This window comes from Trachemys scripta, chromosome 9, assembly GCF_013100865.1.
Source record: "Trachemys scripta elegans isolate TJP31775 chromosome 9, CAS_Tse_1.0, whole genome shotgun sequence".
Lineage (NCBI taxonomy): Eukaryota > Metazoa > Chordata > Testudines > Emydidae > Trachemys > Trachemys scripta.
The window spans coordinates 4,100,767-4,125,429 of record NC_048306.1 but is presented as its reverse complement, the minus strand read 5'-3'; the positions used below and the strand labels follow the sequence as shown (position 1 = coordinate 4,125,429).

General features: G+C 47.0%; 1 protein-coding gene across 2 annotated transcripts in view; it reads left to right on the top strand.

Moving 5' to 3' along the window:
• GPC3 (glypican 3) overlaps positions 1–24,663 on the top strand; it is a 262,387-nt gene that overhangs the window by 168,349 nt on the left and 69,375 nt on the right. For both annotated transcript variants that reach the window (XM_034782132.1, XM_034782133.1), the window contains exons 5-6: positions 4,287–4,412; positions 18,815–18,935. In XM_034782132.1, the coding sequence (XP_034638023.1) occupies positions 4,287–4,412; positions 18,815–18,935 (247 nt within the window). The remainder of the gene's footprint in view (positions 1–4,286; positions 4,413–18,814; positions 18,936–24,663) is intronic.

The window sequence follows — 24,663 nt, the reverse complement described above, 5'->3', positions numbered from 1 at the left end:
GGAGAGTATGCTTATAAAATTTCCAGATTACATCAAACTGGGAGCGATTGTAAACACTTTGGAGGACAGGATTAGAATTCAAAACAACCTTGACAAATTGGAGAATTGGTCTGAAATCAACAAGATGAAATTCAATAAAGACTAGTGCAATGTACATCACTTAGGAAGAAAAATCAAATGAACAACTACAAAATGTGGAGTAACTGGCTGAGCAGTTACAGAAAAGAATTGGGGATTATAGCGGATTTCAAATTGAATATGAGACAACAATGTGAGGCAATGGTGAAGAAGGCTAATGTCATTCTGGGCTGTATTAAAACGAGCATCATATATAAGACATGGGAGATCATTGTCCCACCCTGCTCAGTACTGGGGACGCCTTGGCTGGAGTATTGTGTCCAGTTCTGGGTGCCATGATTTATGAAACATGTGAACAAATTAGTGAGAGTCATATAATTTAAGGCCAGAAAGAACCACCAGATGATCTCATTAAACCTTCTGCATAACAGCCAGCATAGAACAAAGTATTCCCGCCCCCAGGACATTAGACTATTATGTGCCAAAGAAGAGCAACAAACCTGATAAAAGTTTTAGCAAACCTGACCTGTGAGGCATGTTTAGTTTTGAGAAAAGAAAACTGAGAAGAAATGTGAGAAGTGTCTTCAAACATGCTAACGGCTGTTATAAAGAGGGTGGTGATCAATTGTTCTCCATATCCACTGAAGGTAGTACGAGAATTATGGGTTTAATCCAGGAGCGCTGGAAGCTCCCTAGAAGTGTGTGGGGGGGGCCACTGATGCCTAAACTATGTCCCCGCCCCCTATTCCACTCCTTCCCCTTGAGCCCCATCCCCCTCTCACTCTTCTCCACCCCATCCCCTGTTGCTCACCCTTAAGGCAGGTAAAATGTGATGGAGTCACGTGGCCCCCCTGTTCCAGTGTCCCTTGCTTAATCTGCAGGAAGGGAGATATAGAATAGATATCGGGGGAAAGCTTTCTGGCTATAAGGGTATTTTGGTTCTGGAATAGGCTTCCAAGGGTGTCAGGGATGGTCTAGGTTTACTTGGTCCTGTCTCTGCACAAGAGGCTGGCCTAGATGAAATTTTGAGGTCCCTTCCAGGCTTACATTTCTATGGTTCTGTGAAACTGAATAGTGTGGGAAACAAGTAAAAAAAAAAAAGGGGGGAGATGGAAAAGGAGAAAAGAATGAGGGAAACCCAAGTAGGTAAGAAAATTCATCCCGCTGGAAGTGGTGCAAGTCTTTGGTCCATCTCTGTCTCCAGAAGGGTAAGTCTAGGTCTAGGGAAGTAACAGAGACTAAACCACCTGACCAGAGTTAGAAAAATTGGGGGTGGGGAGGAGAAAGGAACGAAATGAAAACTGGGGAAAGTCGAGTAGAATCAATGGGGAAGCAGGGTTGGCATGGGGGTTAGATGCACTGTAGTGCCCTGCACCTTGCCATGGACCTTGGGCGAAGGTTTCCGAAGTAACTAGTGATTTATTTCCCTCAATTTTTTGGGTTCCCACCTTCAGGCACCTTAAATGGGTCTTGTATTCGGAGGGTGAGTGCTCCGTATCAGTCGTGCCATAGGGAGCTATGTAGGTGCAATGTAAGGTGGGGGCTGTCCTTCTCAAGGGGCAGCAATTCAGCACAGAAACGTCATGAGAAGAACCTTGACTTATTTTGGGCTCCCGGATGGCCCCATGAAGAAAATAAAGCCCCCCAAGAAATGTATTAAGAACAAATGGCGAACACAAAATACTCTCGTGCCTGCCGAAAGTGAAGACATAAATCATCCCATGTATTTTTGCAAGGAAAGATGCTCCGGCTGTGTGACATGTTTTTAATGACATTAGCAAGGCTTTTCTCTTTAACTAAAGCTTGTTCATTGGTGGAGATGAGGAGATAAATAGCACTGACATCTTTCAATAGCCAGAAAAGCTGCATTACATTACTCCTCATCAATACTGTAGGGGAAGAAAAGGAATCATCTTCCGCTCTGTCTCTGTTAGCTATAGAGGCTGTGTGCACAGGCTGTGTGAATCTGATTAGGAGTGAAAAGCTGTATGCCTTATTAAAAATAAAGAAATAAAAAATTAAGGCTCTCTTTGATAGCATCCAGACATTTTTCTCTTTGTTTTGTCTGCCCCCAGCTGGGTGGTTTGTAGCTCACAGCTAATCTCTGTAACAGCTTACTTCAGTCTGAAGTGGATTCACTGCTTTTCAAATAAGGAGTGGTACGTGCCAAAAGGCAGACGGTACCAGTCCAGGGACGACTGATGTTGCACGAGTGCCCGCAGGCTCCAGGCAGGTTCAAAGGCGCTTGGTGCCGTACAGACATGCACAAGAAGATAATCCCTGCTCCCAGGTCGACGACATGCTTACAGATCGGGAGCCAGCCAAAATACAAGGGGGAGGAGAAAGGTCGGAGGAAGGGCACCATCTGGTCTGATGCACACGCCTTGTGGTTCAACAATATTGATGTAAGGGATCGAGCAAATCTCAGCATCCCCCCTTCCTTATGGAGCTTAGATCTCCACCCCCTCACCCGGCCCATTAAAAGAGCGCTCCTGCAACCCCAAACCCCATTGCTTTATAGGCTATGCTCTGGTTGTATTTCATGCATTTTGCCTTGATTTGTTTTAGTTATTTTCCATTTGTTTTCTTTCACCCGCCGAGTTAAACACACTCACTGCTCGGCCCTGTTCTCCTGCCACCCTGCAACGACCCCTCGGTCCCAGCCTTCAGTCCAGAGTCAAAGGTGCACTTTGTGGATGATGCCTTAGGGAGCAAGCGGGAGAGGGGGGAGGAGGGAGGCGACAGAGACAGTCACAAAGTACCCCAGAGCCTAGGGGAAGGTGTGCTGCTCTGGGAGCCAAGAGGCCTTGAGTCTGAGTAATATTCTGGTGCCCTTCATAGCTCAGCACAGAAGAGTTTTGCACGACACCTGCTTGGTGTCCCTATTTTGTCCCCATAAAGCTGAGAGCAGCTGAACATCCTGTTCGGTCTCCCCTGGCTGCATGTCCAGCAGCAGCCAGAGTCTTCTGGGGTTCAGGCCCCTTCTCGAGGCGTGATGGTGCTGGGGCTTCTGCTCCACATTGCTCTGTTGTAGGCTAGCTGCCTGGATCAAGTGACCTGAGGGTCCTCTGTGCTAGGTACAGGGGCATGAACAGGGGCTCTGCCCAGTTCACGTCCACCCCACCTTCTGCATCTCTGGCAACAGCTGGTCTCCTTCTTCCCTCCTGGAGAAAAATGTATACGCTGCTGGCCTCTTCGATTGCAGGAAGCGGATGGGACTCGGACCTGTATCTGCAAATCTCTCACAGTCATGCATGTGCAGAGGCCAACAGGCTTTTGCAAAAGCATGTAGTTGTATGTCTTTCTACCCTGTGTGCAGCAGCAGAGCGAGGCTGGCCAGCTGTCCTGTGTCTGGAGTCGTCTGTCTTGATGGACTTTTGGGCCTTTAATCTTGATGTTCTCCCGTAAAGCAGTTCATTTGGATTCTTAAATCTGCCTTAGCAATCTATAGGGCGAGAGGTAGACTGGGCTCATATAAAGCCCCAGAACTGAATACACCCCGTTTCGGGAAACGTGTCCAGTACTGAATTTGGCTCTTTGTTACATATTACATAGCATGCATTGTGCATGGACAGTAACTGCCTGTGTTATCAACTTGGCCACGTTTTACTACAGTAGTTAGTTACAAATTCGGGCCGTCACCTTGCCGACGCAAGCGCTTAACTTTACCCGGGTGAGTAGTCCCATTGACTTGTGAGGCTACTCGTGTGTAAAGTGAAGCATGTGTGTAAATGTAACCTCCTGGTGAGTGTGTGTTACAGGTCCCAGCTACCGAGCCGTAGCTCTTCAACTCAGACTGTCACAGCTCATGCTTCTAGCACTGGAGGTCTCTGACATAATCCTCAGTGTGTCTAGCCACGGGGAAGACTGTCACCTAACAGTTTGCAGGATCAGGGCCGTCGAGCCCTCTGCTTCTTGCATCCTTTGAAACCAGGGGGAATTTTGCCTGACTAAGGAATGCTTGGATCTGCCATTTGAGAGTAGCTGACATGACCTGACTAAATGACATAGAGGGTGTGATGCAGAGTGGCAGAAGTCTCCATAAACAAGGCTGATGCTTCACCCTTAACTTGTCATGGTGCTCCTTGCAGGTAGGAAATTATGCACGACTTCTGTACACATTGGTTGCTATAAGCCTGCTGGTAAAACATGCTGAACTGACAATAATCTGTTCCTCTTTAACGTATACCTTTTTGCTTTCTTTTCAGGGAGCTCATTATGAAACTAAAATCTCACAGCAGTTTTTATAGCAGCTTGCCGGAGTACATCTGCAGCCACGGCTCTGCTGTTCAGAATGACACCCTTTGCTGGAATGGACAAGAAATTGTGGAGAGGTGAACAATTGTTTTTTTTCTTCTCAGTGCTCCTCATAAGCAGTTAAATGTGCATGTCAGTGTTTGTCGGACTGGGGCCTACTGAATTCATCAATGTCTGAGGTTTCACAAATAGCTTCACTGACAATCTTCCTTATTTATACAAAACTTAAAAACGATCAGACCAGAAGCTGAGTCTGCTGCGTGATGTGTAGCAGAGCGATGGAGCAGAGAGGGGCCCAAAACTACCTCTGGGGAGGAGCAGAAGTTATTCTTCATGCTTTATTGAGCTGTGGAAGCCACTCTGTGTGTAACACATGCTGCTGTGACCCTGTGGAAAACAGGATGGGTGGGTGTTGACCAGTCAGGAACAAAGATGAGGAACACTCCCTTTGGAAAGGGCTTAATTCTGTGACAATTTAGGTATCAATGAGGTTGTAGTTACCCTTTTACCTTTGGTGTGGTTTCATGCAGATGGTTATCTGAGCTACTGAGTTTTGGTATCAAGTATCAGAGGGGTAGCCGTGTTAGTCTGGATCTGTAAAAAGCGACAAAGAGTCCTGTGGCACCTGATTAACAGACCTATTGGAGCATAAGCTTTCGTGGGTGAATACCCACTTCGTCAGACGCATGTGGTGGAAATTTCCAGGGGCAGGTATAAATGTCCAGGCAAGAATCAGTCTAGAGATAACGAGGTTAGTTCAATCAGGGAGGATGAGGCCTCTTCTAGAAGTTGAGGTGTGAACACCAAGGGAGGAGAAACTGCTTTTGTAGTTGGCTAGCCATTCACAGTCTTTGTTGGTAATACATCTTCTGGGTTTGTGCTGACTTTCTTTCAACTTGAACATCTGACCTTCATTCTAGAATGAACCATTAACATTAGGAAATAGACAAATACTAAGTAGGTTCCCTGTGGACATGGTAATATCTGAAAAACACTTAATTCTGTCCTCAGATGCACTTCAGTGTGGACTGCATACGTTCATGTGTGTGTGGAATTCGGTCTTAAGTGCTGGGCCAAATTCATCCTTGGTGTCACTCTGAGATGTCAGCAGAGTATCAACCACGGTGGTTCTTCCCCATTCTGTTTTCTCCTGCTTTCATATGTAATATATTAAGTATATTCATTGCTTCCCTGGGTGTTGTGACAATTATCTGTGAGACTGATGGTGAATGATAAATGCAGGGTTAATATTACAAAGGAAAACGCTGTGTTAATGAAAAAACTTCTTCTTTTTTTCTTTTGCAAAACATTGGTCCCGAGAAATGTTCAAGAATGTATGAATTCAGCATAGTAATGCTTATTATAATTACACGTACTATCACCAGACTGCTCTTCTAATAACCCTACTTTGCAAAATGTCCTTTACTATTAAAGCAGTTTACATAAGGAAAATAATAGAAATAATATCAAGATGTGGCAAAAATAATGTAGAGTGTAAAATATGGCTTCTTCTTGGTTGGTAACCTAAGGAAATAATTAACTTGTACTTGCAGTACTGACCCGAAACACTGAAGGGACCAGAAAATGACATCAAACTATTTTTTAAAAGATTACTCAAGCATAGCCGATTATGCATTTAATAATATGAAGTTACTTTGCCTCAGGAAAAATGTGCCCTCTCTCTGTACCTTCTTTTGGAAAAACTTTTGTCTCCATGCCTAATGAAAAGAACAATTCAAAGAGGATTTGAAAAAAATATTTCTCTGCTTCTTAATTAAAAAGCACATGAAATCATGCTATTAAACACTGAAGCCTGGAGAATGTGAAATGTTTAAGTACAATGAGGTCTTTGCAGATCAAGATTGAAATTCTACGATCTTGGTTCTACTGTCCTAACTCAGACCACACAGAGTCCCAGTGAAGCCAGTGGTGGAGGACTGTGCTGTCAGTGTGGGTCCTGGTTTCAGACTCAGATGATGACCCATGTGGGCAGGATCAATATGGCTCCGTACGATGGAATTTCTTTTTCAGCTTAAAATACCCAGACATGTACATTAAAAAAAAAAAAAAAAACCCCAATGTTAAAAGGTCACCCAAGTTGCAGAGTCACTCACTTAGAAATTAGGAAATACCTGAACGAAGGTTGCCTATGCAATCCTAATTTGGCCTCCTTGTGCGTATGCATCATGATGCAGTCTTCAAGTACAGGCTCACGTAGTATTTGTTCTACAAGACACCTGCCTTAGTCAGGGCACAGGATGGACAATGAATGAGACGGAGGGTTGCAAGAAGAAAAGGGATGCATTTTGTGGGTAAGGCGACAGCCCACCAAGAGAAGAGCTGGGTTCTAGTCCTGACTATTCCAGGCTCTGCCACAGATTTGTGATGTGATGTTGCGTACAGCTGTATTGTATAGGTAAGGACAAAGGGGCCAAATTAAGGGTGAAAAGGCAACCTTAATTCTGACATTTACTTGAATGCTTAACTTTGGAACCTTTATGAAAATTCTATTATGGCAGTGCCTAGGAACCCCAATCAAGGATCAGGGCTCCATTGTGTTAGGTGTTATATAGACAAAAAACAAAAAAGCCCATCTGTGCCCCAGAGAGCTTACAGTTTTGGTGTAGGACATGACAGGTGGCTGAAAAAGACAGACAGGGTGGGGAGGGGAGTTGGGAGGATGGAGGTAACAGTAACGTGAACAGAGTTTAGCAGAAAACCAGAAGTTTCTCTTCCCACTTGCCTGGCCACTGAATTAATAATGAAATGAACAACTTTGCAGTGCCATGAGGAAAGCTATGTCCTGCACTGTTCTTCCTCAAGTGAACACGCTGCTATCTGTTGTCTTCTCCCTCCCACTCTATCTTGTCAAACACACATCACCTCCTCTGCCAGCGTATCTGAAATATTAACAACAACCCTCTTCAGAGCCCAAGTTTAAATTTTTCACTCTGAGCTATGTGACAGCGATGGCAGACGAGTGCGAAAAATCGGATCCCCTTGCAGAGATGTTAGTGGTGTCCTCTGGAGGAAAGACCAACTGCTCTGTGTAGCAAAGCACTTGCTAACTAGTCATGAATTGGTGTGGATGGCGGCTTGCATGGGGGCTGCTTTGCATCTGTCCTGCTGGAGAGGCAGTACTGAGATGCAGAAAACCTCAGAAAGGACCAAGGTTTCATGGAACTCACATAGACGATCAGAAAATAGGTCAACAACGTTGTGTCTTAGATTTATTTACCTTCTTCCCGCCTCATGTTTTAAGCATATACAACCCTAACATGTCCTGGAATGACTGTCTGACTTCTCCTTGGGTTGGGAGTGTGAGCAGTACACAAAGGTGTTTCCTTTACTGGAATTAGAAAGAGAAACTAATCTGAATAAAGTCAAACTGATAAAAATAAATGACTCTTCTGTGCTCATTCCCATTTACAGAATGAGTTTTAAATTGAAATAAGAATGATCTCATTGGTTAATTACTGTATCTGAGGTGCTCAAGGGTGACTAGTGATTTTTTTTTTTTTTTTTGCTGCCTCAATTTTGGGAGTACCCAAATTGGGATCCCTTAAAGGGGCCTGTTTTCAGAACATGAGTGCTCAGCTTGTCTGAAAATGAGGCCCCTTCAAGGTGTGTCTAGTTGGGCTCCCAAAATCACTAATCACTTTAAACAATCTTGGACTTTATTTTCCCCAAGCGGGGTGAAACCTAAAAAACATCAGCTGTACGCTCTAATTCTTCCGGCATAACTTCACCTGTCCATGTGCTAGGCTGATGCTCGCCTGTGATTTCCCCTAGACCTGGCTTTCACCTTTTTACAAGAAATACTGTGTTTCATGAACCTTGGAGTCAGCTTCCGGATATTAGTCATTTATCAGCTGGTAGCCATCCTATGCAGCTAACTACTGGGAGAGCTAGCTGAGAAAAGAAAGTCCTGACCTAGGGTGTCCATGTACTTAGAATGCAAAAATTCTGTCACCTCATTTTTATATTTCTCTCTGTTTTCCTGGCTTTTTGATGCTGCAACCCAGATGTAATGCTTGCCTGCTCAGATACTCATGAGTGAAGTGTACAGCAGGCTGGACAAGAATAGACTTTCCTTCTTCCTTGTAGTTAACCTGCTCCATGTACCAGAGTTGGACTGGAGCCAGCAGAGACACATTCATAACTGCTACATTGCTAAGAGAGTCCTGATACTATGGAGAAAATTGTCTAGGTTCAGGTTTTCCGATTACTTAAGCCTTATCCACATTAGGGACGATTCATTACAAGTGTCCTACCCTTGCTAACTACGGCACCACCATGTTGCATGACGGACACTTGACAGAATTACCATACTTAGTGACGGACATTGTCGGGGGGTTATGTCATTCAGTCATTCAATTTTTTGAAAAAATTACCTTGGACCTCAAAATCTTTACCATGGACACAGTGCTGACCCCTGTTGCTAACACTGGTGCCTCTGCCTGGACCCGTTTTAAATTCCATGTCAGTTAAAGCTGCTCAAAGCTGTTCTAATCAATGTGGTATTTAAAAAGGTGGCCATTCAAAGCCGCCAAGGGGATTGAGCTATTACACGGCGTGCTGGGGAGCTGTGGGCAGGTGATTCAGTTCCTGCGGTGTGATAGCAGCACAGTTACGTGATACGTTTCTTTATCACATCCATGTATTTGGAATGTGTGAGCACATTTGTCTGTGGTTATAGATAATTTCTGTAGGATTGGAGGCTGCTGTAGTAGCCACGTCTCTAATAGGGTATCTTAGCAGAAGGGGCCTATAGGCATTTGTCCAGTGTAACCCTCTGCATTGTGGCAGGATTTATTGATTATTCTTAACCCATTTGAACGTGGGAGTATCTAGTCCAGCAATGAACAGCAAGTCCACACCCTCCCTTGTGAGCTTGGTCAAGTGCCTCGGTCCTGAGGATAACATTTATCCTACAATCTAACCTAAACTGGCCCTTCGGCTCCTTAAACCTCTTCACTTCTTGTCCTCTTGGTTAGTACTGGCTCTGTCCTATTTATAATATTGCTTTATGTATTTGCAGACCACTGTCATGTCCCTCCTTTTCACAGGCTAGATATGCCCGGTGCGTTTAGCCTTCCCAATGGCTCTCATTTCCCAAATCATTTATCACATTTTTCATTTCTCTCCTCTTAACCTCCTCCAGTTTGACTGAACACGACACTCCCATGTTGGCCTAATTATGGCTTAGCAGGGTGGACTGTTTGTCTTGCGTTTCCCTCTGGTGTTCCTGTTAGTGCAATGTGACGTCGCCTTTGTGCTTTTCACAAGTACATCAGGGCCGCCCAGAGGGGGGGGGCAAGTGGGTCAATTTGTCCCAGGCCCCGCAGGGGCCCCACGAGCCCTGGCCTGGCGGCGGTCTGGGTCTTTGGCAGCATTTCGGCGGCAGGGGGCCCTTCAGTCACTCCGGGTCTTCGGTGACATTTCGGCGGCGGGTCCTTCAGTGCTGCCGAAGACGCGGAGTGACTGAAGAGCCCTCCCGCTGACGAAATGCCGCCGAAGACCCGGACCGCAGCCGGGTGAGTACAAGCACCGCAGTTCCCCCGCTTTGCCCCAGACCCCCTGAATCCTCTTGGCAACCCTGAATGTAGATCCTTGGGAGTGGCACAGAGGGATGATTGCAGGACGGGGAGCCAGGAATCCCTGAGTTCTAACCCCAGCTCGCATACTAGCTCATACTGGGTATTTGCCTGAATTTCCCCATATGTAAAATGAGATAATAAATACAATGGGTGAAAATCTCATCTGCTATAAGCCAGACCACTACTGAAGTCAAAGGAGCTGTGGACGCAGAGAAAGAACTGATAGGAAGGGGATGCAATGCATGACAGTTCTTTCTCTGCTTCCACAGAGCTATGCTTATTTACATCGGTCGAGGATCTGACCCAACATTTATCTACTCACAGGAATGCTTTTAGGATTAATAAATTGCTGGGTAGATGACAAGCACTGTCGATTATAAGAATTTAGTGTTCCTATTGACTGACTCATCCCACTTTGCATATTGGATTATTCTTTCCATTGTGACCCACTTTGTATTTCCCTTTATTGAATCTGATTTTATAGACTTCAGTCTAGTTTTCTTATTTATCAAGATCGTACTGTCCAGATCCGAAAAGAATTTGTTCTCCTTCCTAACTTGGTATCATGTGAATTTGATTAGTGGGTTGTCATCCTGATGGCCTCTTTCTTTGTCTTATTTTTGTAACATCAGCTGGTGCAGCGCTATCAGGAAGTACATGCATGTTGCAAAGATGTGCAGTCTTCGAAAGAAGTTGATTTTTCTAATCAGATTCCCTGGGCATGAGTGTCTTCAACTGTGCAGTTGCTACACAGTAGAAGAAAATATGCTGGAAGTATTAAGAAAAAAGAAATGCGTAACAAAACACTCCTTTAAGGTATATTAAAATGTGTTAGACGCTGACGGGAAGCACAACATTCGCAGAAAAGGCCCATTCACTGCGCACTTGCCAGCCTGTGAGAAGTGTTGCTGTGTTTTATAGAATAACTTTCTAATTTAAGGTTTTTATACAGAGTGTCAGGATTTCACAGCATTTAATTTTTAAAGCCTATTAAAAGTTCAGATTCTTAAAGTTTAATAATCTGCTTATACTGGTATATTCCTTTAAAGCTCCTCTGAATAGCACGTCAGACACATTTATCCTTTGCAAAACTTTTAAGCAAATTATGCAAGTATTATCATTTCAAAGCTGTACAAGACAAATTCTACATTAACCTAAGTTATCTGTGCGTCTCTTAATCCTCACTCCTTTTAAACTGTATCCAAATTAACATAGTCTTAGCACCTCGCTAAACTATCCTGATTTCACTTCCTGCAGGGAAAAGTTTCAGATTTCCTTTTTATTGCCAATATATTCAGGGTTTTTTAATTGTACAAATAATAAACAATCAAAGCACAGCAGGACGCCAGAGAGAAATGTGTGTATTGTAACAAGGATAATTCCATGCCAATAATGAACCTTCAACTCCTGAAGAGGACGGTTATTTCTGGCAATGTTACAGAATATCAGGCACAGTGGAGTCCCATAATGGAAGGGGATTTTATAACTTTTTAGATACATAAAATAAAGTTTCCTAGCATATGTAAGCTTTAATTAGGCAAATGTAGTGGGTTGTTCAGTGGTTGTTCCCAGAGTATCTTAAGAATGGAGATCATGGGTGTCTTTCTAGATATATTAAACATACCTGTTGATCCAACGGCCGACCAACACTTCCATCATGAGTATGTCTCTAACGTTGTTGAACTAAAGTTAAATGAAGCGATAAAGAGTTTGTACCATCCCCAGTGTCGCCAACTCTCATGCTTTTATTGTGACTCTTGCCATATTTGGTGGGGGTGTTTTGTTTAAAGTCCCTGCTCCTGGAGTCAGGCTGTTACCTGAGAATCTCAGCTCTTATTTAAAACACTGTAAGGAATGCTCACCAGCCAGATGTGATTGAATGGCAGTGCCTGGTGGGGACAACGCACACCCCCTTGGTTGCCCTGTTGCGACAGTCAGTCAATGAGGCTATACGTCTGAGAGGAGGGCTTTCGTTTGGTGGCCCGGGTCCCTGCAAGAAGCTCTTGGTGTGGCCGATTGGGATTCAGGGCAGTTAATGTTACCAAGCAAAATAGAAAAGACTCCCCCTTCCAGTTTGGCTCGAGGTCTGGCAATACTGTATCCCCCAGGAGAAGGTGAACACTTCAAAGATGCCAGGCCAGGCCCCCAGCTGGTATAAATCGACAGAGCTCCATTGACTAGAAGAGGTCCTGCAATGCAGAGCACCTTTTGATATTGCAGAATTGGTGGCTGTTGATGTCTCAGGATCCGTTCCTAGGGGGCCTCTTTCCTTAAAAGGCTTGCCTCCACATGGAGCAGTCTGATTCTATTGCATTTGGTGTCCCCCCGCACTACCAAGAAACTAAGGTTCAATGAGGAGCATCAAAGTGAAGAAATCAAATATACCAGACAGGACATTCTGCTTCCTTCTAGCCGGCTTAAAATGTGCAGCTGCATTAGAATAACTACTTTGTAGCCAGGAGGCAGGCATAAATTAATTGGTGTTTGAATGAAACGGTTACTTTCCTCTTTCATATATAATACTTTACATTTGACTTGCAGGATTATTTTCTGTAAATCATACATTGCACTTCAGTAATTTATCTCCACACTTAGCACCGCCGAGTTGGCTCCAGCTGTCTCTCTGCATTTCAATGCTAAAGCAGATTCTGTGGGGAAGAAAAACACGCCACTATATTTATTGTCATACATTTAAAAACCATTTTGTTGTCTGGACTCCTGTGCTCTGAAACAAAAACCTGGGGGTAAAACTTGCTGGGAACCCCATTGGTTCAAGCTAATGAAGCTGGAGTGGGAAAGCATTTGCAAAGGTGAGAGTTTTGGATGCGGGAGTTGGGGCGAACCCCTTATTTGGGTTTAACACCGAATATTTATGACTTACGAATGAAAGATTGATATGTAACCCTTGCAAGGCTTTAGCTTGGTAATGTTTTCATCATGTGATTATCTTTAATTATCTTTAGTGACAGCCATGTCTCAGCACACTTTACAACAATGGGACATTTCTCCTTTTGAGATTATCTTGTCACAAACAGTAGCTCCTACCCAGGAACTATGGGAGGGAATCCCGGGTTACTTTGCTGAATGACATCCTACTACAGGGTACCACATCAAAAAGGGAGGGATCTTTGGGTTTGTGCTGCCTATGAAGTGGAGGCTGGGCACATGCTCCTGTTGTAGCATCGGTGTCTCAAAAGGCAGGGCCCCAGTCGGAGCTCAGAGGACTTGAATAATTTACGCCAGATAGCAGTATATTCGTCTGTGCCGACAGCGTCCTTAGAGCACGGGATCTGTATCAGGGCTCGTTAGTGCTCATGTATGGAACAGACGCAGCTGCAGAACAGCTCAGATTCAATGGAGAGTTAAGTTGGAAACGTTCTGCATCCATCACTAGGTGCCTTTCTGCATCTGTCTTGCCTTCATCCCTTGGTCAGTTTGGCCCGGAGACTTCCCGTTGCTCTCACTCAAGGCAATGCAGGAACCACCTGGCCCTCTTTGGCCCTAATTCAGCAAGGCAGCTAAGCACATGCCAAATGCTGCCCCTGCTCCGCAAAACACTTTATTCTTAGACAATAAATTTGCTGTAAATCTATAAGGTGAGGTCATGCAGTCCCTGCTTGTGCAGTACCATGGCCACTGTCACGCTAATTAACACTCAGTACACTCACTTGCTGAGTTGAATGGAAAGACAAAAAAGGAAGTTACTGGCAGGATTCTCTGAAGTCACAGAGCCCTGGGAAAAAGGAGGGTGTTTTTGCTGTTGGTTTGCCTATACTTTTATTTTCAGTGAGTATGGTTGCAGGGCTGGCTTTAGGACCCAGTAAGCCCTCTAGCCGTTGATGGCTGTCAAGTGGGCGGCACCTTGGGAGACCAGGCTGCAGGGATGATGCCCGCAGCCCTTTCCAGGCAAACTGGGATTTCAGGACTGTTTTTCCTCCTTCCCTTACTGAAGCGAAGTTTCAAACTCTTTCGGCTCACACACCATCTTTGGGTGTGCTCAAAAAAGATGCCCAGGCGCACTTCATACAGTTCTGCCACTCCTTAGGGGCAGCCAGGCTTCCGAAAAGCCATTACCCCTCTGCTGTGACACTGATGGGGCTCTGCCATTGACCTTCCCTCCAGCTGAACTGCGAGAATGAAGGCTGTGGCTCCACTAAACATCATGGGTACGATTTTCAAAAGGACCGAGTGACTTAGTCAAGTGTCATTTTCAAAAGTGACATAGGAGTTCGTCACTTAACCACTGTTTGTGCCTTTGAAAATCTCTCCCTGAGGATCACTGAAAGTCAGTGGGACTCAGGCTCCTAAGTCACATTGGCACTTTTGGAAATTTTACCCGAGGTGCTTAAAGCATGCGTTTAAGTGCTTTGCTGAATAGGGATGGAGTGAAACATGCTTAGATGCTCTTACAGCATCTGCGTCACTGTCTGCCTGGGGGACCTGACTCCATCCCTAGGCCAAGGAAATGCATTTGGGATGTCTGTTTTCTTTGTGTTAATGATCCTTTCAGCTTCAGAATAGCTGGAGATGCACTTTGAGCCTCACAGCTCTGATTGTCAGGGCCCATAATTCCCGTCAGCTCCAAAGGGAGTGGCAGAGATTGGGCTCCCTGAAAATCGGGCCTTGCATCCGGTGGGATACGTGGGCTTTATAAACTATTCCTAGATTCAGAGGTTGAGGTCAGAAGGGACCATTCGATCATCTACTCTGACCTCCTGTCTCCCACAGGCCTCTGTATTGAGTCCAATAACTGTGAGTGAGGAGGTGACTCAGCCTCTGTCCTTGTGCCTTTCCTCCTTTGCTTTCCTGTCGCCCCTTCCTTTTGCATAAAAGCCGGGAGTTTGTCCCCTGACAAGGCGTGTACCCTTTTCCCATGGGTGGAGGCCAGGCTGAAGTCTCGTGAGCTGGAGTGTAATAGCAGGGCAGGTCTGGTTGAAAGCCTTGTGCATTTGGGTACAGCCCAGTTTGCAGGACAGTTCTAGGAAGAACCCCCCCCCCCCCCCCCAAGGGGAACCTCCTGGAGTTTCCCCCCAACATTCAGGTCTCTCTTGTGGGTTTTCCTGTGCGGGAGAGTAGCTTGGCCATTAGAGTTTGTCTACATTGCATCGTGAACCTGGGTCTGTGGGACCTCAGCTTGTGGACTCTGTGTTCCCAAGCCCACACTTGAGCATCCTCACTGCATTGCAAAACTCAGGTTTTACAATTGCGGGACCCACAACTGTGCTAGGGTCCATTCTGTGGGACGCAGACCGTCTGACTCAGGTCTGCAGCTTGAGCGGTGTCCACACTGCAAAATATAGGGCTTGGATCCGAGCCCCAGTGTGACTCGGGCTATGACCCCCGTCCCCTTTAGCAGGGTCCTAGGACCCAGATCCTGAGCACTCACTGACCCAAGTCAGACTGATTTGTGTGTGGATGGAAGAAGGGCTTGGGCTCACTCCTTAGTGTGCAATGAAGACATATTCTGTGTCTCATTGGTAGTCTGTGACTCCAGCCCTGTCTCTGATGGAGTTAACCAGGGCTACTCACTATGCCTTCCATAGTCTCCACATTCCCTGAACATTCGCCACTGGACATTATGTCCCCTGGCCCTACCACATCTACTGTGCTCCGTCATCTATGATGTACTAGAGGGCAGAGATTCTGATCTTCCAGTCCTTGGCCAGACAAAACTCTCATTGACTTCAGCGTGAGTTTTGCCTGCTCAGGGATTACAGGATCTGTTTGTTTGCATTTGTATAACACTATTCCAGAAGAAATGTGTTCCTTTGATTTAGGTATGCTCCAAACAAGGGCTCAGTTCTGCTCTTGTTGAAGTCTACGGAACCCAGGAGTTAAATCTCACTGAAACTCCACAACACTTTTCAGCAACGTACTTCGATGTTCTGTCTCTGCATTTTAAAATTACCTTCCCATAATTGACAGCCTTTTCTTAGGCATCTAAAAAGTCCGGCCTTTACATGTTCATGTTGCTAATGTAGTCGATAGTTTTATAGACGTGTTGGCTTGGTTTAGTCATGTTCTGCGACTGTGTGAAAAAATAACAGTTCTAGCACCTTAGTCCTGCAGACATTTATGCATGCGTGTAAAGTTAGGCACAGATCTTGCAGGAACAAGTGTTTATGAGTGTGATAATTAAACAGTTTTCTGCATGTAGTAATGCGTCTTTCCACAAGATGGTGCTCTGAGAATACGGATTCTGATGTAGTGTGTGTTTGTTGAAAGCCAGCTAATTACTGAGAAACATTTGTTATTTCAACCTCAGTGGAATTCATGAGCTCAGTCCAACAAAGCGTTTCAGCACATGCTTAACTTTCAGCAGGCAAGTAGCCCCCGATTGCGGGCTTACGTGCTGTGCTGCGCTGTAGCGGTGCCTATTATTCTGTGTGAGTATCTGTATTTGGTCCTTTCCACCAAAGCCCATGGTGATTATCCTGCTACAAGGCTTTTCAAAATATAAATGGAGGGTTGTGCGTTTAACATTAAACATTGAATCCCACGTGAATCATGCGCAAATTAATTTTTTTTAATAAAAGTCGTTCAGGAAAGACGCAGGATGTTTTAATTGTACTTTGGGTAACGCCCCGGTACACATGTGGCAATTCAGAGTGCTACAAGATAGATTACATGTATAGGCAGGGGGGCCTTGAGGTGAAGGCATTAGCTTGGGACTCAGGAGATCTGCGCTGGCTCTTCACAGACACCTTTGGCCAAGTTACATAGGGCCTGATTGAAGGCCACTTAACAACGTGCGTCACTGTTAGCGCGAGCTTCAAGTCAAGCGGCGATTAAGTGATTTCCAGAATGGTGATCGATTTTAAAATCGGGTGGAAGTATGTTCTTGAATTGTGACCTTGCTCTCTCTGCCTCAGTTCCCCATCTGTAAAATGGAAACAGTTGTCTTGTTTGCCTTGCCTTTTTCTGCCTTGTCTGTTTAGGCTCTGAGCTGTTCGGCGTGACAGCGCTTCAGGGTACGTCCACACTGCAGCTGGGAGTGAGCCTCCCGGCCCGGGTATCCAGACACACACTGGCTCTGCTCAAGCGAATGTACTTAGAAATAGCAGTGTGGCTGTGTTGGCCTGGGCTAGCCACCTGAGGGGCTGAGTGGGCTGCAGCCAGCCTGTGCCGCAACCGCCGCGCTTCTGTTTTTAGCTTGAGCAGAGCTAGAGCGTGCCTGTCTGCCTGGGCGGGAAGAAACGCCGCCCGCTGCGGTGTAGACATCCGCTGACTGACTCTCGCCATGTCTCTGCACAGCCCTGAGCTCAGCTGGGGACTCTCACGGAACACTACTGTGTGGCGGGTCTCATGTAAACCAAACGAAGGCAGTGCTGAACAGCACTTGCCCCGAAACCTGGCCCCAGTGGTATTTGAAAAGCTGCTAACATTTCAGGCTTTGGGGCCAGTTTCCTAGTGCGCTGGTGTGTAAATCTACAGGAATGCCAGCAGCCCTGGGGGGACTGAGCACAGACTGAATGTCATGCTGTTAACTTGGCCAAACCCAAATTCTGGGTCCCTTTTCTGAAGCCTTCTCCCCTTCTCCTCCTGTCACCGCTGAACATCCCACACGCTCCCTGTCGCGAAGGCCTGTGACCTGGTGTCCAAACCTTGCTGCTGCTTTCTCCATGCTATTCCCAACCCCCTGACCTTTCCTCTCCATCCACACAGCTGAACTTCCCAGGCCTTCCCCGCCTCCCATCCTGACTGCCGCAGTGTCCTTCTCCCTGGGCTCCCGACACCCACGTCGCCCTCTGCGATCTGCAGAGCATGCAGCTGCTCCGACCATCGCCCCTGCTGCCAGCCTTGCTATGAATTCTCCGCTGGCCTGGCTCCCCCTCTCCACTGAGCTTCTTGCGATTGCCTTCCAGGTCCTACCTAACGCCGCCGCCCCTCTCTGCCCTGGTCTGGCCTCGCATCCCCTTCCCACCCAATGTTTGCTTCTTCTGCAGCTGTCTCCTGGCTTTCTTACACCCTGGCCCCACCTAGCCTACTTTACATCCCCTCTGAAGTCTCACTTCCACTGCAAAGTCTACGAGACATGTGCTGACTCATCCCTTCGCCCCTGGGAACCCTTTAGCCAGGGAACCATTGCAGTGGAGCAGGGGTCCCCAACGTGGTGCCCGTGGGCGCCATAGCACCGGTCGGGGCATCTAAGTGTGCCCGCGTACTGGCCGGTGGATGAGCATCTGCCGAAATGCCGCTGAGAAGCAGCTTCATCCAGATGCGTCGCCGCTGAAATGCCACTGATTTTCGGCAGCATTTTGGCAGCAATGCCTCTGGATGACACGGTTTGTTGGCGGCATTTTGGCGGCGACGCCTATTGACATTGCCGCTTGTCGGTGGCATTTCGGCGGCTGCTCGTCCGCCGCCACGGTCCTCCGTGGCTCGTCGTCTGATGCCTGCCAGACGAAAAAGGTTGGGGACCACTGCTGTGGAGGGACGGGGCTGGGTCACTGGGGTGGACTCTGGGAGCAGATGGGCCACAAAGCGGTTGAATTGTAGAGTGGGAATATTTTTCACATTTTACTTAGATCAGCACCACAACAGACTTGGACCTACATCAAACATCTGGCAGTCGTCACCCAGCTCGCCTGCCTTGTGTGTCATATCCCTTCCCCCACCTTGGGCTGTCTGTCCTCTTGGACTGCATCAGGACTGGAAGCTTTTCAGGGCAGGGCCCGGTTTTTTGTTCTGTGTTTGCCAGACTGGGATCCTACGTGCTGTGGTTAGAGAAATAATAACGTCCCGTGCTTCTCAGGGGAGGGACCGAGTCTTCCTCTGTGACAGGAAGGCAGCTAGCATGCCATGGCCTAAGCAATAAATAATTGTGATTGTGAGTCCAGTCTATGGCCCCATGTTGTCTTCTGTGTTCACTCGCGCAGGTACAGTCACCAGGCGGCGAGGAGCGGGGGGAAAGCTCAAGCAGGCACCCACGAGATGAAAACGAAGGGTCCCGAGCCGGTGATCAGCCAGCTCATCGACAAACTGAAACACATCAACCAGGTGGGTGCGAGGGCGGGGAGTGGGGATGGCTCCGGGGGGTTTCCAAATCCGCCCTGCTTTGCTCAACGAGAGACATTCCTTGGATTTTATTGGCATGTTCCATTCTAATGACAGCGTCAGTGGTGAGTATGGGACCCAGGGCCATGACACACGCGTGTGCCCAGCTCCACCAGTACCCCTTATGGTCCAGACTGGGACTCGATGCAGTCTCGAGGAGGGGTGCTCAGGGAGCCAGGCTCTCAGGCAGGGGCGGCTTGAGCGGGGTTCATGGGCACAGTTACACCCACAGAGACCCCTGAGCAGTGTCTCTTGTCCCAGGGGACTCGGCCCAGCTCCCCGCGCCGGGCGCTGCAACCTGGGGACACTGACCACCCACAGCAGCACCACAACCCTAATCCCAGCCCAGTGGAGAGGGAGGGCCCGGCGAGGGGTGAGAGCGAGCTGCCCCCCACTCTCCCCACAGCAGTGTCTCCTGTGCCCAGCTCCCTGCTCCGGGCCTGGCACATGGAGTCGCAGCTCTGCTCAGGGTTGGCCCGGCTGCCCTTCTGGCATGACCCAGTGGGCCGGGATGAAGGTTGGGGTGCTGGGCGGAGAGTGGTTGGTGCCCCCTCAGCAGGGCAAGGAGGAGGCAGACCGCAGTGATGTATGCCCATTGAATGGGGAGGCTGCATCCATCACCCCTCTCGGGACAGGTCTGTGCTGGCTCCCATGTAAGGTACAGTAGCTCGGGCTGCACTCACCTTTGCCAGCAGGCAGTGGCCACCAAGGGACCATCTGCCAACTGGGGATAGCTGGTGCACAGCGTGCTCAGGCCACGCCCCTTCCCGCCGCCTCTGCTGGGTCTGACTGAGAAAACGACACAGGAGCTGACATCAGCTGCGAGCGACCCCATGCTGGGTGAAACTCATAGCCAGCTCGGTGGGGACACGCACAGACCAGAATGCCCCCTGTGGATCTGGCCTGCGTCTCTGTTTCTCCTGCTAGGCTGGTCTCAGTTCGCTAGAGCAAACCCCGCCATGCTCAGCACATTTGGCGGTGGTTCTCTGCTGTACGGATGAGGCTTGTGAAGATGATTGTTATCCTTTGTCCGGGGGAGCCGGTCTGCAGGATCTGTTCCTGCACAGAGGCCAGGCTGTCAAACACTGCAGCTGCATCTCTTATGTTGATGTGATGACTGACACATCAACGTAAGGAACATGCTAAGACTGGGGTAGCAAAACAGTCATCAGATCTCACGCTTCATGTCACAGACTGATCACTGCCAGGGCCAGGAAGGAATTTTCTTGCCTTGCCCAATTTTCCTGTGGCATTATGGGAAGTTTTCATGTGCACCTGGAGTGTCGGGTATTGGCCTCGATGGAAGCAGTTTACCAGGCACGACGGGCCCCGGTCTGAGCTGATGTTTCCACTCTAGATATTCTTCTTGTGACCAATTCAATCAGGATTGCACCAATAGAAGCAATATGGCTGTCTTCCCCCTTGCTCTGCCTTGAGTTAGTGGGATGAGGAACATGCGGCCTGAGTACCACCACCACAAGTCCCTGGCCCAACAGCTCAGGGTTAGGTCTGAGGCTGGCTTCCCTGGGTTCTCTTTCCTGGTGTTGTGGTTTCTCTGCTTCCTGCCTTGCCCCAGACCAGCAGAGCTCCATGGACTCTGCTCTCGTTCCAGTGACACTAGTGTGGAGCAACGTGTGGTTGCTTTTAAATGCAGCCCTTGGGGGCTTAAGCCTTTGCCGTTTCTGGGCACAGACTGGTTTTGGGCCTTGTGGGTTCAACTATCCAAGTAATAATAATGTGCCCTGTAATATGGCTGATACTCAAATTAGTCTGAGAGCAGAGTCTACGCAGGGAGAGCTTTCTTGTGAGCTTTCTTCATAAGCTTTCGAACACAAACAGGTTTAAAAAAAGCTCAGTGAGGCTAAAACAAAAGCACACTTTCAAGGCTGGCCTGCAGGTAGGTTTTGCTCTTTCGGAAGTTCCTAGCTGAGTTGGTTTGCTGATGACCTCTTCTTTTCTGCTCCAGTGAACATCAGGGAACTGTATTCCTAGCATTCCCTGGCTTGAGTCTTTACGTCCCCAAGACACACCTCTGTTACCTCCTATGTGGGTGTCAGTAGCAGGCAGTTTTGCATAGGAATTAACTCTTTCTGTGCTCATGTGAAGGTGAGCCATATACAGGGCCGGCTCCAGGCACCAGCCCACCAACCTTGTGCTTGGGGCGGCACTGGAGGGGGGCGGCGCAGCGCTCTGGCTCTGGCCGCCGGGGAGAGCGGAGCCCCAGCCGGGCTCTCCACTCTCCTCCCGGGGCTCCGGCCGCCAGCGGAGCCGCGGCGGGCTCGCCGCCCTCCCCCTGGCGCTCCGGCCGGTCGGGAAGAGCGGCCCGCGGCCGGGCTCGGCACCCTCCCCTGCTGCGCTCCGGGGGGGCGGGGCGGGAGGCTTTTTTGCTTGGGGCGGCAAAAAAGCCAGAGCCGGCCCTGGCCATCTACACCCTGACACAGAGTAGCAGAACTACTGTTGGGGCACAGATCCAGTTTTCCTTTACATTCATGCATGCCAGCTTGCAGTCCTTTACAATACAGGGTAACAGGTCTTGCTTATTAAAAGGGGAAAAAGGCCTAATCAGTTCCCTATTAAACTTGGAAGAAGGCAGGTTTCAGCCTGCTGCTGGTGGTGGTATTTCGCTATTCACCGTGAGAAAGACACACTGAACCAAACATGCTTATTAGCGTACTTGAAACGGCGACGTAAAATGGTTGGGAAATGCTGGCTGCCAGATTGGGTCAAGTCAGGTCTTTTGCTGATCAGTTCAAGTTGCGGGGAAGCTAAGATTCATGCACTAGGAGACCCAGGGTAAATTAGTCAGTTGAACTGAACTGTGTAGTGGTAAAGCTACAATATATAGAGTTTAAAAAACCCAAACAAAATAAAATAACCCCCACATTTTTCAGTTTTGAAACTGAAAAAAAGAAATTGAGAAAAAGGAGGTGTGGAAAGACCAGCGGTGAGCTGGTCACAGGACAGCCACTTACCAATGCTAATACCAGACCAGTAGATGGCAACCAAAGTCTGCAACTTTACCACTATCCAGTTCAGTTCAACTGTGGTTTTTTTAATGCATGTAAATATATAGAATGTGACATTTTGAAAAATCAAAGGCCTTTGTGAAAACGTTTAGTTTTGGGGAAAGGCCATTTGTCACTGGAAAAGAGTTCAGAAGAAAACATTTTGAAAGCAAAAGATAATACCTGAGAACTCGTTATGAACCAGCTATTCATGCCAAATGCATTAAGCCAAGGTAAATGGCTCGGATCCTGGTAAAAGGAAATTGGAGCTTTCTTAGACTTGAGATTTTTGGGGATTGAATCTCACCATTGTGCTTAGTTCCTTGGCTCAGGAAAGTTTCTCTATCTCGTTCACATCTGCACCAACAATGGGCTCCCAAAGAGGAGGAGATGTGAAAAGCAGCAATTCTGGTTGGAAGAAGAACAGGAGTACTTGTGGCACCTTAGAGACTAACAAATTTATTTGAGCATAAGCTTTCGTTGGCTACAGTCATGTTGTAGAATGCAGTGTGGACTCCCAAACTGGAAGAGAGGCGAAAAGTAGCTCATCTGCTCTACTCAAATGGAAAGCGTCTTTTAAAGGAGGTTTCTGCAGGCTTTCAGTGTCTGTTGGAGAAGAGGGGCAATGAAAACTGCTTTTCAGCTCTCGGCTCTTCGTGCTCAGATTTCTGAAATGCATTCTCTGTAGGGATCCAGTAGATAGCAACAATGTCTTTCAAATGGCTCCCAGTCCATTGTTTTGATCAGAGGAGATGCAGCTCTGATCCCAGAGACATATGTGCACTCCGTTTCCAGTTAGTTGAGTTCCAAAACATTTTCTTTAACTCTTGGTTGTTGCTAATAGATGTAATTTATGTTTTATGATGTTTTAGCCTTTATTTATTATAGGCTGTTCATGCTATAAGAATGACTGACTACTTTTCCAAAAGCAGGACAAAGCTTCAGAATTCTCTGGAGCTTGTTCAGGTTTGGTGAATAAATTGTATCGTTTTTCACTCATTAACCAATCAGTCTTCATCTGACTCTAAATAAATGCATTCATAGCCTATAAAGCACCTCTCCCCTACCCCCAAGTTGCATTCTGTGTTGTAGAACTTGCATGCTTTTCAAGCAATCATGTGAACCTCATTCGTACACTAGAATGGAATACCCAGAGGTTGGAAGGAAAGCAGCAAGTTAAAACTATGCAAAAGGGGAAATAAAAAGGTCTGTCTGCATTTATTAGGTTTGGTTTAATGGTCTTTAAAAAATAAAACACAGCAGCAGTTTGAGTAAGTTTAACATCTCAGGTCAGATCTTTTTGGAGTGAGTGACATTTTCTGCAGCATGATTACATGATTGTCACGCCAAGCTGTTTTGTGTTTCTTTTTCATGTGTGATTTGTGGATGGCTCTGTTTATTGCGGGTTGGTGGGTGAGCTGGTTTCTTATCATCATCATGTTGGTACTGGGATTTTTTAGATTCCTTTGCCTTTAGACCAAGTTGTGATTTGAGTTGCTTTCATTCTGTGCCCAGAAGCATGGATGGCTCATACATAAACATTAGCGTTATCACATTTGGGAAGTCAGGGATCTCTTTCATGGAAGTGAGTTTTAATTGATCCCTATATTTATTTCTCAGAGCACCCCTGTGAGGTGGGGCACTGCTGCTGTTCCTATTTTGCAGTTGGGGAACAGAGGCATAGAGAAACTAGCGACCCTCAGGGAATCTCTGGCAGAGTAGGAACTTGAATGCAGGCATCCCAAGTCCTAGGCTAGCGTCTTAACCACTGGACCAGTCATAAGCTTATCTACCTCCCGCCTCTGCCCCCTTTCTGGTGGGACTATCTCCAGGAAGAGGAGCATTATTTTGAACCAATACTTGGTAAGAATTGGAATAAAACCCCCAAAAGGAAAATAAGTGGGCAAGATATGTCATTAGAAAATTGAGAGGCCTGGAAACATATTTTAAATTTCCAGACACTGTAGTGCAGGACTCATTTAAAATATTTCAACTATATTGTAGCTTGACAGATCTTTGGTTTGCACATCAAACGATCTGTAATTTATTACACCGTGTAGGGACTGTGTTTTTATCATATTGCATATTCTCTAGCCAGAAATATAACAGGCATCTAAGCTCTTGAAAAAACCCATTTGGGAATCACAGTCCAGGCAATAGGCTTTCACAAACCCTGGGAAATTAACTTTGATTGATTTCCTAGAATATAAAGAGACTGTGATTTCTAGGAATATGCTTGTTTTACAAGGTGAAACCTTCATGTCTTTTTTCTCATGTCCAGTTTAAGGCCCTGATCCTCCAGTCAGGTCCAGGTATTGGGCCTTCTGGGGTTCTTCAGAGGGAGCTCCCTGCCTGAGTCTCAAGGTAGGATCAGAGTCAAAATTTGGAAGTGCAAGAGGCAGTAAAACTCAGCATTCTAGAAGGGGACAATCAGGCCCGTAAAGATGAAAGGCCGCCCAGTGGCACAACACACACAGAGTGTTTGCAGAATGGGAATTGAAGCTTCCACAGGCGTGTTTAAAGGTTGTTGGATTGACTGAGATTATGTATTCAGTACTTGCTGAGAGCAGTCGCGATGGAGGCCGTGCTCACACAGGGTCATCTGGAAAGTGGGCAAAAGACTAGGATGTTACGGAATCTAATATAAACAAAACAGGCCTGGAAAC